Source organism: Podarcis cretensis (assembly GCF_951804945.1).
Source record: "Podarcis cretensis genome assembly, chromosome: 1".
Classification (NCBI taxonomy): Eukaryota; Metazoa; Chordata; class Lepidosauria; order Squamata; family Lacertidae; genus Podarcis; species Podarcis cretensis.
The window spans coordinates 35348105-35362386 of record NC_137170.1 but is presented as its reverse complement, the minus strand read 5'-3'; the positions used below and the strand labels follow the sequence as shown (position 1 = coordinate 35362386).

General features: G+C 39.8%; 1 protein-coding gene across 2 annotated transcripts in view; it reads right to left on the bottom strand.

The window, feature by feature from the left end:
• SNX6 (sorting nexin 6) overlaps positions 1–14282 on the bottom strand; it is a 32962-nt gene continuing 18680 nt past the window's right edge. For both annotated transcript variants that reach the window (XM_079955068.1, XM_079955069.1), the window contains 8 exons: positions 14044–14139; positions 11434–11539; positions 10407–10482; positions 5152–5191; positions 4890–4976; positions 3849–4008; positions 3257–3342; positions 1–1842 (listed from right to left, as the gene is read on the bottom strand). In XM_079955068.1, the coding sequence (XP_079811194.1) occupies positions 1789–1842; positions 3257–3342; positions 3849–4008; positions 4890–4976; positions 5152–5191; positions 10407–10482; positions 11434–11539; positions 14044–14139 (705 nt within the window). In that variant the 3' untranslated portion in view covers positions 1–1788. The remainder of the gene's footprint in view (positions 1843–3256; positions 3343–3848; positions 4009–4889; positions 4977–5151; positions 5192–10406; positions 10483–11433; positions 11540–14043; positions 14140–14282) is intronic.

Sequence of the window (14282 nt, the reverse complement as noted above, 5' to 3'; positions counted from 1 at the left end):
TAATATCAATTTATTATTATTTTGTTCACAGAAGATTGAAACAGGGAATTCTTTGCTGCTGCTTAATAAGTTCTAGGCCTCAGCCAGAAAATATGTAGTTGTCTTATACCAATTATAGTTTATTCTGACTGGCAGGACTTCTTCAGGATCTTGGGCAGAGAGTTTCCAGATCACCTCCTAAACCAGGCTTCCTCAACCTCGGCCCTCCAGATGTTTTTGGCATACAACTCCCATGATCCCTAGCTAGCAGGACCAGTGGTCAGGGGTGATGGGAATTGTAGTCTCAAAACATCTGGAGGGCTGAGGCTGAGGAAGCCTGTCCTAATCCTTCTAACTAAAAATGGCAGGAATTGAAGCTAGAATATTCTTGCATGGAAAGCATGTGTTCTGTTCTGGGGCATGTGCCTTCACCAGAGGGTGGATGTTAGCAGGCTATGATAGGTGGGGTGCCAGGATATTCAAGCTTCTGTCTTCAGAGGAGACACATAACCTCCTCCTTCTGCATCATGCAACTTGTGGAAATGCTTTTTTGGCTTTAGCCTTCTTCTAGGTAGAATGAGAGGGCTCCAGTACTTTTAAGAATCCTTACAGAAGGGTGAATTTTGCCTTGTATGGGCTTTTCCCATCACTGCTGCAGCAATGAGGGAAACAGGATTTGGTTAACAACAACAACAAAATCTTCCTGTTCACCCCTTTAGAAATTTACAATAGATTCAAAATCTAGGCCTGGCAATCACAATCAAAATCCAAGCTGAAGTTTTCACACAGCTTTTGATACACAACTCTTCCTTTTCAAGCTGAAATCTAAGCCTTACAGAGCTATACTGTAAGGAAGGAAGTCCTCAATGGAAAGTAAGTGTCAGGTTGCAGCTGTAGCCTGTATTCCTACAAAACAGTAATCATGTATGAAACAGTATCTGTCATTGAAATTCTACAAACTTGCTTATTCATTTCAGTGGAAGAAGTTTCAAACATTCCTCTTCTTTGTTCATGCAGAGCTGCTCTTTCCATAAAGAATGGAGAAACTCAAATAGGGGTTCCGTGTGTGCTTGTTATATTTTATGGTATTTAAGAGGGAACCGACAAAATTAACACCTGAGTATGACGTGAAGAAAATTGTAAATTCACAAGACAATGACTACAAAATTTTAGGAAAAAAATCACTGATTTCACAGTTTATTTTACAATAATTGGGATTAGTCTACAAGTTAAGGCAAACATACTAATGCATTTGCTTTCTTTTGAAGTCCTATTATAAAGATTACATAAAGTTTGCTCCAAAATTTCTAGGAAATGTTTGTTATTTGAAAAAAGTTAAGATGCTTGATAACATTATGTGGAATAACCAAGACAATGCTCATAGCAACAATATTCAAACACCTAGTGGCAATATTTAATCCATTTGAAAACCAATTGTTTCAAATCCTCAGCTTCAGAAGTTACAAAGGTAGTAAGAGTGGCAGCAATATTTAATACTAGCTTTAACATGAACATAATTCTATTGGCTACTTTCACAAAAGAAAAAAGACCCAGAATTTGGTTTTCTGAACAATATGAACATACAATGATTAAATTAATGTGTAAATATTTGTGTATAACAACAAGTATGCTGTTGCTTCATATGATCTGGAATTATTCTGGTGGGCTTAATGCTTTTGGGCAGAGGGGGAGCTTGTTTATGTGTCCTTTGTCAATCAATTTCTCCAGCAAGTTGTAAATGTCAATTCAGAGTCAGGAAGTAAACTCCAGTGGAAGGCAGCCCTTATTAATGGGAGGAGAGATTCAGGTTTATGTATCTCCATTTAACACTGACAGACAGCTCTGCAACAGCTGTAAGTTACCCTGTAGTAAGAAAAAGAGCATAAAACAGAAGTTACTGCCTTTCCTCCATCTTCTATAGTTCAAAATCTATATATTAAGTGAAGCTGCAAATACATATAGGTTAGCCTTTCCTAATGTGTTGCCTTCCAGATGTTCTGGACCAGAACTGCCATCATCCTTGCCCATTGGCCATGCTGGCCGGGACTGATGGGATTTGTAGCCCAAAGCTTCTAGTGAGGAAGGCTGATAATAGGTTAACTGACAGGGTAAGCATTCTTATGTAAGCAGTTATCAATTCTCTTTTATATGGAATGCTGAGATTTTGCAGATGTTCTGGATATTCATTTTCATCAATGTCTATCACTGACATAAACGTGTTCAATAGGAGCACAGACAAAGGCCATTTTTCCTCAGGGAAGCAGCTTGTAATCACTCCTTTCATTCTGTATCTTCATTAGTGCACATAATGGCTGCCGCAGTAGATCATGCCAGAGTTACATTGTCACTACCCTGGCTGGAACCCGGTCTCAGAACACCCCAGACATTTCTCCACATTGCTGAGGTGTCTGGATTTCCTATTCCAAGTGCAATTCTTTATGCTGCACCATGTTAAGATCAATTTTAAATCATGAACACAAAAGCCTTATTAACAGGAAGACAGAATCTTCCCCTACAGTTACAACTGATTCAAAGAACACACTTTTATTTTTATTTTTTTGAGGCGGAATAAGAATGTCTAGTATGCAAGCATAATTTGCCTAATAACTATTAGCCTTTGCCCATGAGAAGGGTCACTGTTCAAAATGTGTGCGCAATCTTGAAACAAGTTGCTACTGTCAAACGTAATCTTGGGGCCTCTCCCTTTTTGGGGTGATGATGCCCCCTCACTAGCATATCAGAACCAAGTAACACCAACCAGTAACTCAACTTAAGTAACATGATTCATAAACGTAGGTGAACTCTCTCTTGCTATTACATTATTATGCAGAAGTGGGTTGTTGTTTTTTCTAAATTAGAGGCATCTCTCACTTTTGGCCAGAATCTCTGAGGTGGCTCACAACTTTTGTATGAGGGCAGAAAGCAGCACCCCCAAAATTTCAGCTTCCTTCTTTTTATTTTTAAATGGTGGGGGCTGAAAGGCCAAGTAGAAAATACTTCTAAAAGAGAACACAGTACTCAGGTTTTCCCCATCAGAAAAAACTGTGGATACAAATGCAAAGTGGAACTAGTGCTCCAATACCTCCATTAATTTCAGTTTAACTTGCTGCCTCTTAAGGCCCATCAGAATAACTGCCTTTCTAACTCAGGGTGCAGTCCTAAATGTTTCAAAGCAACCATGTTATTTTCCCACTTTTATCTTTTTGGTGGAGTATCTATTCTGTTAAATTCTGCCATTATGTGTAAGTAATTAAGCTAGAAGGAAAAATATTACCACCTTAGCATGCTTTAGTTCCAATTCTGCCAGTTCTACTAGATTCTTCCGGAATGCAGCAACTCTTCTAGTTTTAAAGTCTATAAGTTCTGCAGGGAATAAAAGTTTGGTATTCTATTAATACAATATAGAAGTGGATAAGACAATCCTACCTAGACCTAAGCACATGTAATTCATTAGAGTCTTACGTGGTTTTAAATTCAGAGCTGCTGTTGGATTTAAGGATTCAATCCATTAAATGCTATGTGTATCTATGGGCAGAGATGTCAGTCCAACAGTATTAAATATCCAAGTCATGTGAACTGGCATAGCTAGTCGATCATACTGCTCATATATGAGCAGTCTTCATCAGATTCAGAAACCTTCACATATTTACCCAATTCTATGCAACCAGCCTTTGCATTTTGATATAGGAAATAGCACAAAGCTAACTTTCAAAATACAGCAGTTTTTCTGTTTGTTGGTGTAGCTTTACAAAGGGATTTTTAATAAAATCAAAATGAGTTCTAATTCATTTATATCTGAAATGATAAAATAAGCTATTTTAAGTATATATAAATTTAAAAACTACCACGTTCCAAGAATGTTAAAATACCTTGTTTTGCTGATTCAGATATTTTTTCAAATTTCTGACAGCAAATTTGCTGAGTAGTTTCAGCTTGTAGCACATCTTTGTTCTTCGCTCTTGCTTTGTCCAGAGCCTTGTTAGCATTTTCATAATCCACTAATGACCTCGATCTTCTATACAGAAGGTCCTGCAACGAATAAAACAAGTAATAAAATCTACAGATTTTCACTTCTCTGTCCTCCTGGCAACAATCCTCTGGATTAGCTTTTCAGCAAGAATGAGAGACACTAATTACCCCATGTGTGTGCACATGGAGGTATGAGGATCCAAACATATACAGGAAAAAATGGAATAATGCTTTGGTGGTTCTACCTTCTTGTACCAAATATATTATTGCTAGAGTAAAAATCTATTCAGGATTGCACATATTCTTTTTAGATCATTAGTTAAAGCATGTGAACGTTCTCAGTTTTCACTGAGTTACTCTGTTATTAATTTAGGATATTCATACCCCATATTCCAATTTTAGCAATATTTTTATTTATTTGCTTTCTTATATTTACAGTCAAACCCCGACCCTCGAATGTAATCCATTCTGGAAGCCCATTCAGCTTCTGAAACGGTTGACAATTGAATTGCAGCTTCTGGTTGGTTTCAGGAGTTTCCTGCACTCAGCAGAAGCCGCGTGGGATGCTTGGCTTCCAATTTTTTTCCGAAAATTGGAACATTTACTTCCGGGTTTTTGGCATTCAGGAGCCGAAACGTTCCGAAACAGGTGCTTGGGATCCGAGGTTTGACTGTATATCATTCCAAGGCAGCATACATGTGATGATCAACAGGCAATTACCCATCAAAGCACTGACCAGACCCAGACCTGCTTACCTTAAGCTAGGCCATTCATCTGTTACTGTATCAAGTAATACTTTACGACCTTGTGCTACTGACTGATAAAAATCCAATATAAATCCTTTAAAATGTTCACTCATCCAGTTAGATCATTTTCTTTAGATGTGCTCCAAGGTGCCCTTTTAATAAAGCATACTTCTAACAGCAAAAATATAGATTCACCTTTGCAGCTTGTGATTCTCTCAGATAATATTTCAGAAGGTCTGAAAGTTTAAGGTCTTCATCAGCAGACACTCGTGCCTCTATTTTCTACACCAGAAAAAAAATATTTCAGAAGCAATACTTTATGTAAATAATAATCAGAAGATTATATTTTAGAATGCACCACAGCTATGGACACAATACAACAAAGGCAGACAGTATGGAAAACGGAGGAACAGAAAACCAATCCAGTTGAAATATTACAATCCTTCATAATACATACCCTTGTTTTGTCAAACAACTCTGATACTTTCAGGAAAAATCTGTGAATGGAAAGTGAATTGTGAATGGGTTTAGTCCATATCTGTGCACTAAAAATATTATTTCTAGCCTGACTATTTGTTCCATGCAGGTGGGATTTTGCCTGATGAGCAGCAAAACCAATCACACACAAAAACAGTCTTGGTACCTCGAATAAAGGGGAGAGGAGAAAGAACTGCTTGCCAGAAAGGTGGCTCTTGTGACTCTTCCAGTTTACCAGTTTTTTCGGGGCATATCTGCTTGCATAGCCTTGGAACTATGAATTCCATTAAAGACTTCTTATTAAAGTGTCAAAAACAGATACAAATAAATGAACATTTTTACTTAGAATGGTGGCTATTTTGGACAAGGGTGTCACGAAGAGTTGGACACGACTAAATGACTAAACAACAACGAACAGTTTAAAAGGAAGGTATTTTTAGCCAAATTCTCTTTATAACCAACAAGATGCTCAGACTTTTTCAATCATAGTAAATCAAATACAGTGGTACCTCTATTACCAAGTTAATTCGTTCTGGAGATCCGTTCTTAACCTGAAACTGTTCTTAACTAGAGGCGTGCTTTCGCTAATGGGGCCTTTTGCTGCCGTTGCAGTGCCGGTACACGATTTCCATTCTCATCTTGGGGCAAAGTTCTCAACTCGAGGTAACTCTTCTAGGTTAGTGGAGTTTGTAACCTGAAGCGTTTGTAACTCGAGGTACCACTGTATTTCTTTCTTACTGAATAATAATAAATGGCAGACTAGACTAAAATGTACAAGAGAGCAAGAGGTATAACCCAGGTAAGTTGAAGGAGATAAAAAAGTGAAAGGGAAATTGTTAGCTATATACAGTGGTATTCAGTGCTAGTCCTACTTAGGGAAGACCCTCTTAAGTTAAGGAACATGGCTAATCTTGGTGCATTAATTTCAATTGGTCTACTCTGTGTAGTACTTAGTTGAAGACAATCCATACTCTTTTTTAAAAAAAACTTAGACTCCTGCTAAGCTTATTTCAGTAACATTTTCAACGAATTATCATCACAGTAGGGGGGAAAATCAACCTCAAGCAGAAAAACAGAGCTCATCTCCTTTGTTTGCAGGCAGTTGTAAAAGTTATTTTGCATATGTTCTTATTACTACTCATTACAGTTATAATCATGATGGTACAGATTAAATGCAGATAGTAATTTCCCCGCCCTACTGCCTTTCCAAGTAGACCAATGGGCACAGTTACTTAAAAAATCAATATGAAATATTTAAAGCTCAACTGAAAAACGAATCATAGCTGCAATATGATATCTACAGATCACCTTCCGGCCTAATACTAGACAAGAGAGCAAGGGTATGACCCAACAAACGTGCAAATCCAGATTCTATCCAAGACAAGGTCATGCTTGCTGGAGACACTGGCCTTCAAAGCTGTACCAGAGAAGGTGGGCCTAGCATATATATTGAAGCCTGGGGTTTTCAACATCACTTTCAAGACCTCACATAAAGAGACTTAAGCAGTGAAATGGACAGTACATCTAACCATCAAAATGGAAACAGACACAACTGGAAAATACTAACTTCACCCCCATCCAGAATCAAATCCTGGATAGCTAATATGTCAGTGCTGACATAATATTCAGCAGCAAGACTTCTAGACCTAATAGACTGTATATGTGATAGCTAGGAGAAGAGGTTGCAGCTACAGCTTTTCCAATGGTTCTGTTCTCCCCTGTATAGTACTGTATACCCAAATCATGGTTCCCACTCAGAAAGTGTATCCTACTCATTGTTGCTAACAGTCACTCTCAGAACAGGGAAACAGGCCATTATAATGTTACTGAGCTAAAACTGTATCTAAAAAATTACTAAGTGACTCTCAAAAGTACCTTCCTAATATGGACAATACAGCAAACAGCTGTTTATTTTGAAGCCAACATATCTGCAGTTTGGGTTCAATTTTTAAATCCTGTACATTGCTCTTTTCTAAATATTATTGGGTAAGAAATTTCAAGTCATTGACAACACAGACCAGTTACTGAGTAGTCACTTAAAACACTAATTTAGGCCAATGTGGCAGTTAGTGTTTACTGTTGTATATATTCATTCTGATTTTTTCTTTTATTTCTCCTGTAAGCTGCTTTGAATGGATTTCTGTCAGAAAAAGCTAAATAAAAGTAAATATAATTTCAAGTCCTACACTTGCAGAAGTATTGCTTTTTATTAAAGTTTCTAATGGTATCACAATAAGATAGTGATAATAATTACAACATTACCAGCACAGTTCTTGATCTTGCAGTCAAGTCCTGCCCACAACTCCCTCTCTATAGTCAGAAAGGTATTAGGCAAGGGCAGTGTGGTCCAAAGGGCTAGGCGAATGGAACAAGAGACTGTCTCAGCTTCTGCCTCTCCATTCCTCCATTTGTGTGACCAGATAAAAGGCTCAAGTAAAGAGTCAAATATTTAGGCATATCCCAAAATGCCACCCAAACACCAGAGCACTTTGCATGCAGGGCATATAATCTTCTTAGTCCCAAGCACTGTAAAGTTAATAAATTTCAAGCTCCACATAATCTAAGCAGGCCAACGCAATACTAGGAAAATATTACTGGCTTTTTAATTAAGTGGTTAGCTCCTTTCAGCTTTACAAATAAACACTAGTATAAACAAGATAGGGCAGGGGACAACAGCCTTTTTCAGGGTTACTAGACAGACTTAAAACAAGTCAGGGTCAAAAGTCAGAAAACTAAGACAACTTATGGTAGCAATGTTACAAGGCTTCTGCAGCTTGCAAATATTTGTTAGACTTGCATTTTTTAGGTCTTTGTATCTCAGCAGTTTTTACACCGATAAAAGTTTTTCTGCTGTCATTTACTGCACTTGGAAAATTAAACAGAATTTGCAGGCTTAGCATTCCTGGAATTTGAGGTCAAACAAAGTAACAAGTCCTCTTTAGAATCAAAACCATGGGGGGAAAGTCACATAGCTCAGCTATCTCACTTGGAGCATGTAGGCCCTAGAGAACTGGAGGGAAAGGGTTTTTTTTTTGCACTCTTCTAGATATATGTGTAGGGGACACTGGTGGCGCTATGGGTAAAACCTCAGTGCCTAGGGCTTGCCGATCGCATGGTCGGCGGTTCGAATCCCCGCGGCGGGGTGAGCTCCCGTCTTTCGGTCCCAGCTCCTGCCCACCTAGAAGTTTGAAAGCACTCTTAAGTGCAAGTAGATAAATAGGTACCGCTTTATAGTGGGAAGGTAAACGGCGTTTCCGTGTGCTGCGCTGGTGCTGGCTCGCCAGAGCAGCTTCGTCACGCTGGCCACGTGACCCGGAAGTGTCTCCAGACAGCGCTGGCCCCCGGCCTCTTAAGTGAGATGGGCACACAACCCTAGAGTCGGACACGACTGGCCCGTACGGGCAGGGGTACCTTTACCTTTACCTCAAATATATGTGTGCATTCTATGTTCTGGGAAAGGGTGGGGATGATGATGGACTCATCTATGTTGCTAGCTGCTAAATTCATAGTGAATTACCTGGTTATTAGCCTAATTCTGTTTTGGCAGGGGGAAAGGGAGTTGCATTTTGGCTTAAAACAGCCAGGGTTATTATGCCTACTACCTGCCTTTAGGAAGCATATCTAACCACTTATTCAGGCCAGAATGAAAGTACAGAATTAGACAAAGATCTCTTGACATACGGTATCAGAAAATGTGGCTCTCAGGTTGAGGACCAAGTTACACTACAGTTTTAGGACAAGGAGCAGGAGCAGCTACACACAAATGCACAAACAGATTGAAATCTTAGAGATACCACTTCGATAAAACTACAAACCACTGTAGGAGCTCAAGATGCCTGTCTCAACAATCTGAAGAAGCCCAGAAAAGCACCAGAATCATGAAATGAAGGAAGAGTAATTTACTAGTGAACTTTTATTCAATTAAGAAAACATTTTTGGCCATACAGTGTGATTTATTTTTGTTACAGAAAGTAGCTTTAATGCTTTATATACTTAAAGTACCTAGGCCTATACAATTATGTGTAACAGAATGTGAGGTGGCCTTGATTTAAATTTGATTTAAATTTTCAATTTCAAGTTTGGTGCAAAAAATCAAAGAATGTGAATTCACAGCACTGCCCCCATTGAATGAAAGTATCAGTACAGTTTTTGGTTGCCATCTGAACAAATTTACCCATGAATAAACACATACCGTATTTGTCGCCCTATAGAACACACTTTTTACCCTCCAAAAATGAAGGGGAAATGTGTGTGTGTCCTATGGGGCGAATGCAGGCTTTCGCTGAAGCCTGGAGAGCGAGAGGGGTCGGTGCGCACTGACCTCTCTTGCTCTCCAGGCTTCAGGAAGCTATCCGCAAGCCTTGGGAGCCCGCGGGAGTTCCCGCCAGTCTCCCGAGGGTTGAGGAGAGCTGCCTGCATCCTGAAGCCTGGGGCGCGCTGTTCAGCGCTCCACAGGCTTTGGGCAACTCTCCACAACCCTCGGGAGCCCGGCGCAAAGTCGCACCGGTCTCCCGAGGGTTGTGGAGAGCTGCCTGCACCCCGAAGCCTGGGGCGTGCTGAGCAGCGCGCCCTGGGCTTCAGGCAGCTCTCTGCAAGCCTGGGAAGAACAGCGCGACTTCCTGCCGGGCTCCCTAGGCTTGCGGATAGCAGCCTGTTCTGGGGGCTGGGGTCAGGGGAAGCTCTGGCTTCCCCCGCCCCAGCCCCGCACCTGGGGGGGGGATTTTGTTTCCCCTTTATTCCCCCCCCCCAAAAAAAAAACTAGGTGCGCCCTATGGGGCAAAAAATACGGTATATTAACTAATTATATCATTCTCAATGCATTAAAATGAATATTTTGCTATTTTAAATGAAAATTCTCTAATATTCTCATTAATCGAGAATATTCTCAATAATATTCTCCAAAAGATTATTCTTGAGAATTTAACATTACTACCTTCATTTCTCTCAAATGCTACTGACTTCAGTTAAGCAGCTGCACTATCGAGATGATTCTTTTAAGTTGTTATTCTGAGGAAAGCAAACACAGTAACATCCTGCCACAATTCCCTGCTACATTAAAAAGTTATTTCTATTCAGTCACCACATTAAAGGAGGTAAAACACCATGTGTGTAGGAAACAAACCAACCAGATGCCATCTTTGAAAAACAAGAATTAAGTACCACTAATATTAGGTAGACATAACTTTACAAAATCCTGTTCAGAGTCCACATTTCATCATTTTTTAAAATACTTACTTGCATATATCTGTGGAATCTTGTGTTCCCAATGTATACAATGAAGAGCCAATTCTATTGCAGTCATCTGCAACATCTAGAAAAGAAAAAGCACTCCAATTGTTTCATTATGCCACAAAAGGATTCCAAAACACATTAACATCACACAATGCACTATACTCCAGCTTACTTTCCAGTATTTGCAGGACCCAAGTCTGCAAATCAATACTGTATACAGTAGTAGACGTGGAACTAAATAAATGTCATATTGCTTAAGCTTTGCCATATTTGCAAATCACACATTTGCAAACCCCTGCTGGAATGAAATTTGATTGTAGGAGTTAAGCATACCATTTGGAATCCTGGGAATCCTACCTTAATTAATTTAATAATGCTGTTTAAAAGTTACCCAATAAACAGGAGTGATCCATTTTAAAGCCCAAGAGTTTCTGGAACTCCCAAATGTGTGGATTTGAGGGAAACTGCAGCCTGGCCTCATTCACATGCAGCAAGTCATAATTTGTTTTAACTATGGGTTTGGTTGAACAAACAAGAATCAGTCTTGCAGATGTGAAAAGTAACCGTGGCTTGTTTTGCCTAATGTTGGCTCATGACGCATAATAAACCATGATTAGCGCAAGCCAAGTGTCATCAGCCTGCTTCAAATCATGGTTCGGGTGCATTTGGAAATTCAAACAAACCGCAGTTAAACTAAACAAACTATGGCTTAGGAATGTGCTTGTGGAAACTCTGCAGTGCAGGGGTGGGCGAAGTGCCAAAAAGATAAGAGGGAACAGACTTCTGTCCATATCCTTCAACATCTGGTCTTACTTCCTATCTATTTCTCTCATCACTAAGTCATTAATATTTGTCTGTTATCCCAAATATTCTTTTGCTTGCACAAATATTCTAGAACGCTAGAACACTTCTATTAATATGCAACCTATAAACAGATTTATGCAATTTTGCATCATTTATACCAAGGTCCAAAACCAGGTTTCTTTGAAATGTGTCATCCATGTGTCTGTTCCAAGAAAACCATACTTACTTTTGTGGGATCTTGTCATTTTATCAGACTTCATAGAGGAATCCTTGACACGGTTGTGGTACTCTACAAGGAATGTTCTTTCATGTTCAAAGAAGTCATCTACATCCTGCGTAGCAATACAGAATCATTTTTCAAGGATGCAATTAGCCATTGGCATCCTTGCCTACAGCAAAATAGAGCTGTCTTCAACAAACAAATGAGGAAGCCCCAGGACAGAAAGAGCAACAAGGTGGCCGTAGTTCGCTGCAGGACTTAAAAGGGCAAAAGGAAGGAAGACATTCCATCGTGGTAGCTATGAGACAAGACCAAAAAAAATAATCTGTCTGAAATTAGTTTACATACTGGAAAGCTTGGGTAAAGGGGAAGAAAAAATATTCTCTTGGCAAAAGAGGCATCAGATTTAGCACTAGGCAACTCTCCCTGGGAAGGGGATTTTGCAGAAGGCCTGGGGAAGTAGAGCTTGGAAGGAACTCTAAAAGTTACTTTACCAGGCATGTGGAACCAGTGGCCAACAATAGTTTTTAAAACTTGCCAGGCTCAGTATCAAAGTATCTACGCACTAAAAATGTTATTCAGTTGTCTCTTCATGTCTGATGGGTTACCATGGGAATGGTATAAGAAGTTAAAATGCATCGGTAAAATTCTCCATGTACTTCCTAGAAGCTAGGAGATATGCAGAGAGTGTAAGAAATGCCTTCACATGAATACTTGGCACTTGATCAATATCAACATAGCAGAGAAGCAGAACTCATCAATATTGAAACATTGAGGGATAGAAACTCCTAAAGGGAATATTTTTAATCACTGGGACTATGATAGTCCATGAACTTTTCAGAAGGTGAGGGTCCACATTCCAAACACAGCCATTTGGTTACCACATTTTGGCATGCAAATCTCTGAAGTTTCAATTCCAGTATGGGAAACTCAATGCTGTAACTACCGTATTATGTCAAAACAAAATAATTTTTTTTTTCCCCTTCCAGTAGCACCTTAAAGACCAACTAAGTTAGTTCTTGGTATGAGCTTTCGTGTGCATACACACTTCTTCAGATACCTGAATGGTATCTGAAGAAGTGTGCATGCACACGAAAGCTCATACCAAGAAGGTATCTGAAGAAGTGTGCATGCACACGAAAGCTCATACCAAGAACTAACTTAGTTGGTCTTTAAGGTGCTACTGGAAGGAAAAATTTTTTTTATTTTGTTTTGACTATGGCAGACCAACACGGCTACCTATCTGTACCGTATTATGTGTGAATTTTGTAATCGTATATTATTTTAGTTGCAAGTATAAGATCGAAAGGTCGGCGGTTCAAATCCCTGCGGCGGGGTGCGCTCCCGCTGCTCGGTCCCAGCGCCTGCCAACCTAGCAGTTCGAAAGCACCTCCGGGTGCAAGTAGATAAATAGGGACCGCTTACCAGCGGGAAGGTAAACGGCGTTTCCGTGTGCGGCTCTGGCTCGCCAGAGCAGCGATGTCACGCTGGCCACGTGACCCGGAAGTGTCTCCGGACAGCGCTGGCCCCTGGCCTCTTAAGTGAGATGGGCGCACAACCCCAGAGTCTGTCAAGACTGGCCCGTACGGGCAGGGGTACCTTTACCTTTTACCTTTATAAGACAAGGAAATTATAAACTGAGGTTATTTCCTTGGCAAGCATTTAACGGATAGATTAATTGCATGCAGAAAGCAGCTCTCTAGAAGGCAAAACCAGTTAAGAACCAGCTTGCAATTTCTACTCCTGAAATAATTGCAACTGCATATTCCTTCTGGAGAGCTACAAAGATCCAACACTGCCCAAGGACACCACTCCCGAGCAATGTCCCCTCTAACTCCCACAACAGCCTTCATAAATGTTTCTTGCAACATGCTCACAATATGACTAAAACCTGCCACTTTTTAAAAATGGAGATGTTCTGTAATATTACTGTTACACGGAATACAAATAATCTATGGAAACTTCTTGAGCTCACTTATTAGCTATTAGTCACAATGACTGTGTACTACTAATCTTCCCACCTTGGATCAAATCTATGCTTCCAGGTGTCATAAGAAAGCTGCAGAGATAGTGTGCACCCCAGAAATGATCTCTTTTAGCTTCTTCCTTCTGGAAGAAGGTACAGGGTTATAAAGATTAGGACTAGCCGTCTGAGAAACAGTTTCTATCCAAATGCAATTTTGGTTTTAAACGCAGTGTAAGGTAGTCTCTATGGGAGTATATTGTATTTAATTATGGGGTATCAGAGTTTTTAGGGGGCTAACCAGGCTGGGATAGCAGGCTTGTTGGTTTTTGAATGTCTGTAGATTTTTTCAATTTCGTTGTTCCGTATGGGACATTGACAATAAAGACTATCGTATCGTATCATAGTATCTGAGGCGGTATGCCTCTGAATACCAATTACTGAAGAGCATGAGAGGGACAGCGCTGCTGCTGCTGCTCTCATGTCCTGCATCTGGCTGGCTACTATGAGAGCACGATGTGGGACTAGACAGGCCTTTGGCTTGATCCAGCAGGGCTTTTCTTATGTTGGTATCTTGCCACATTCCCATTGGCAAATCTGTAGAATATTCACAACGGAGGTACAGATATATTAAATGGCTAAATAGGAATCACCTTTACTCCAGAAACGATCACACCATCTGCAGACTTAACCATGTTTTTGAAGAAGTCTTCAAGTTTCTCTTTCTTATTTTTTCCACGGACACTCAACTGAAATACAGAAAAACACAGCATCTGGTTACTGTGCCTCCTTTCTTCAGCATTCTTGCATCTGTTCTAATTTTATGTTAGCCCGAATCCATTTTATGGTTGTGTGCCACAAAAGTATTTTTTTTTAAAAAATTAAATACTTA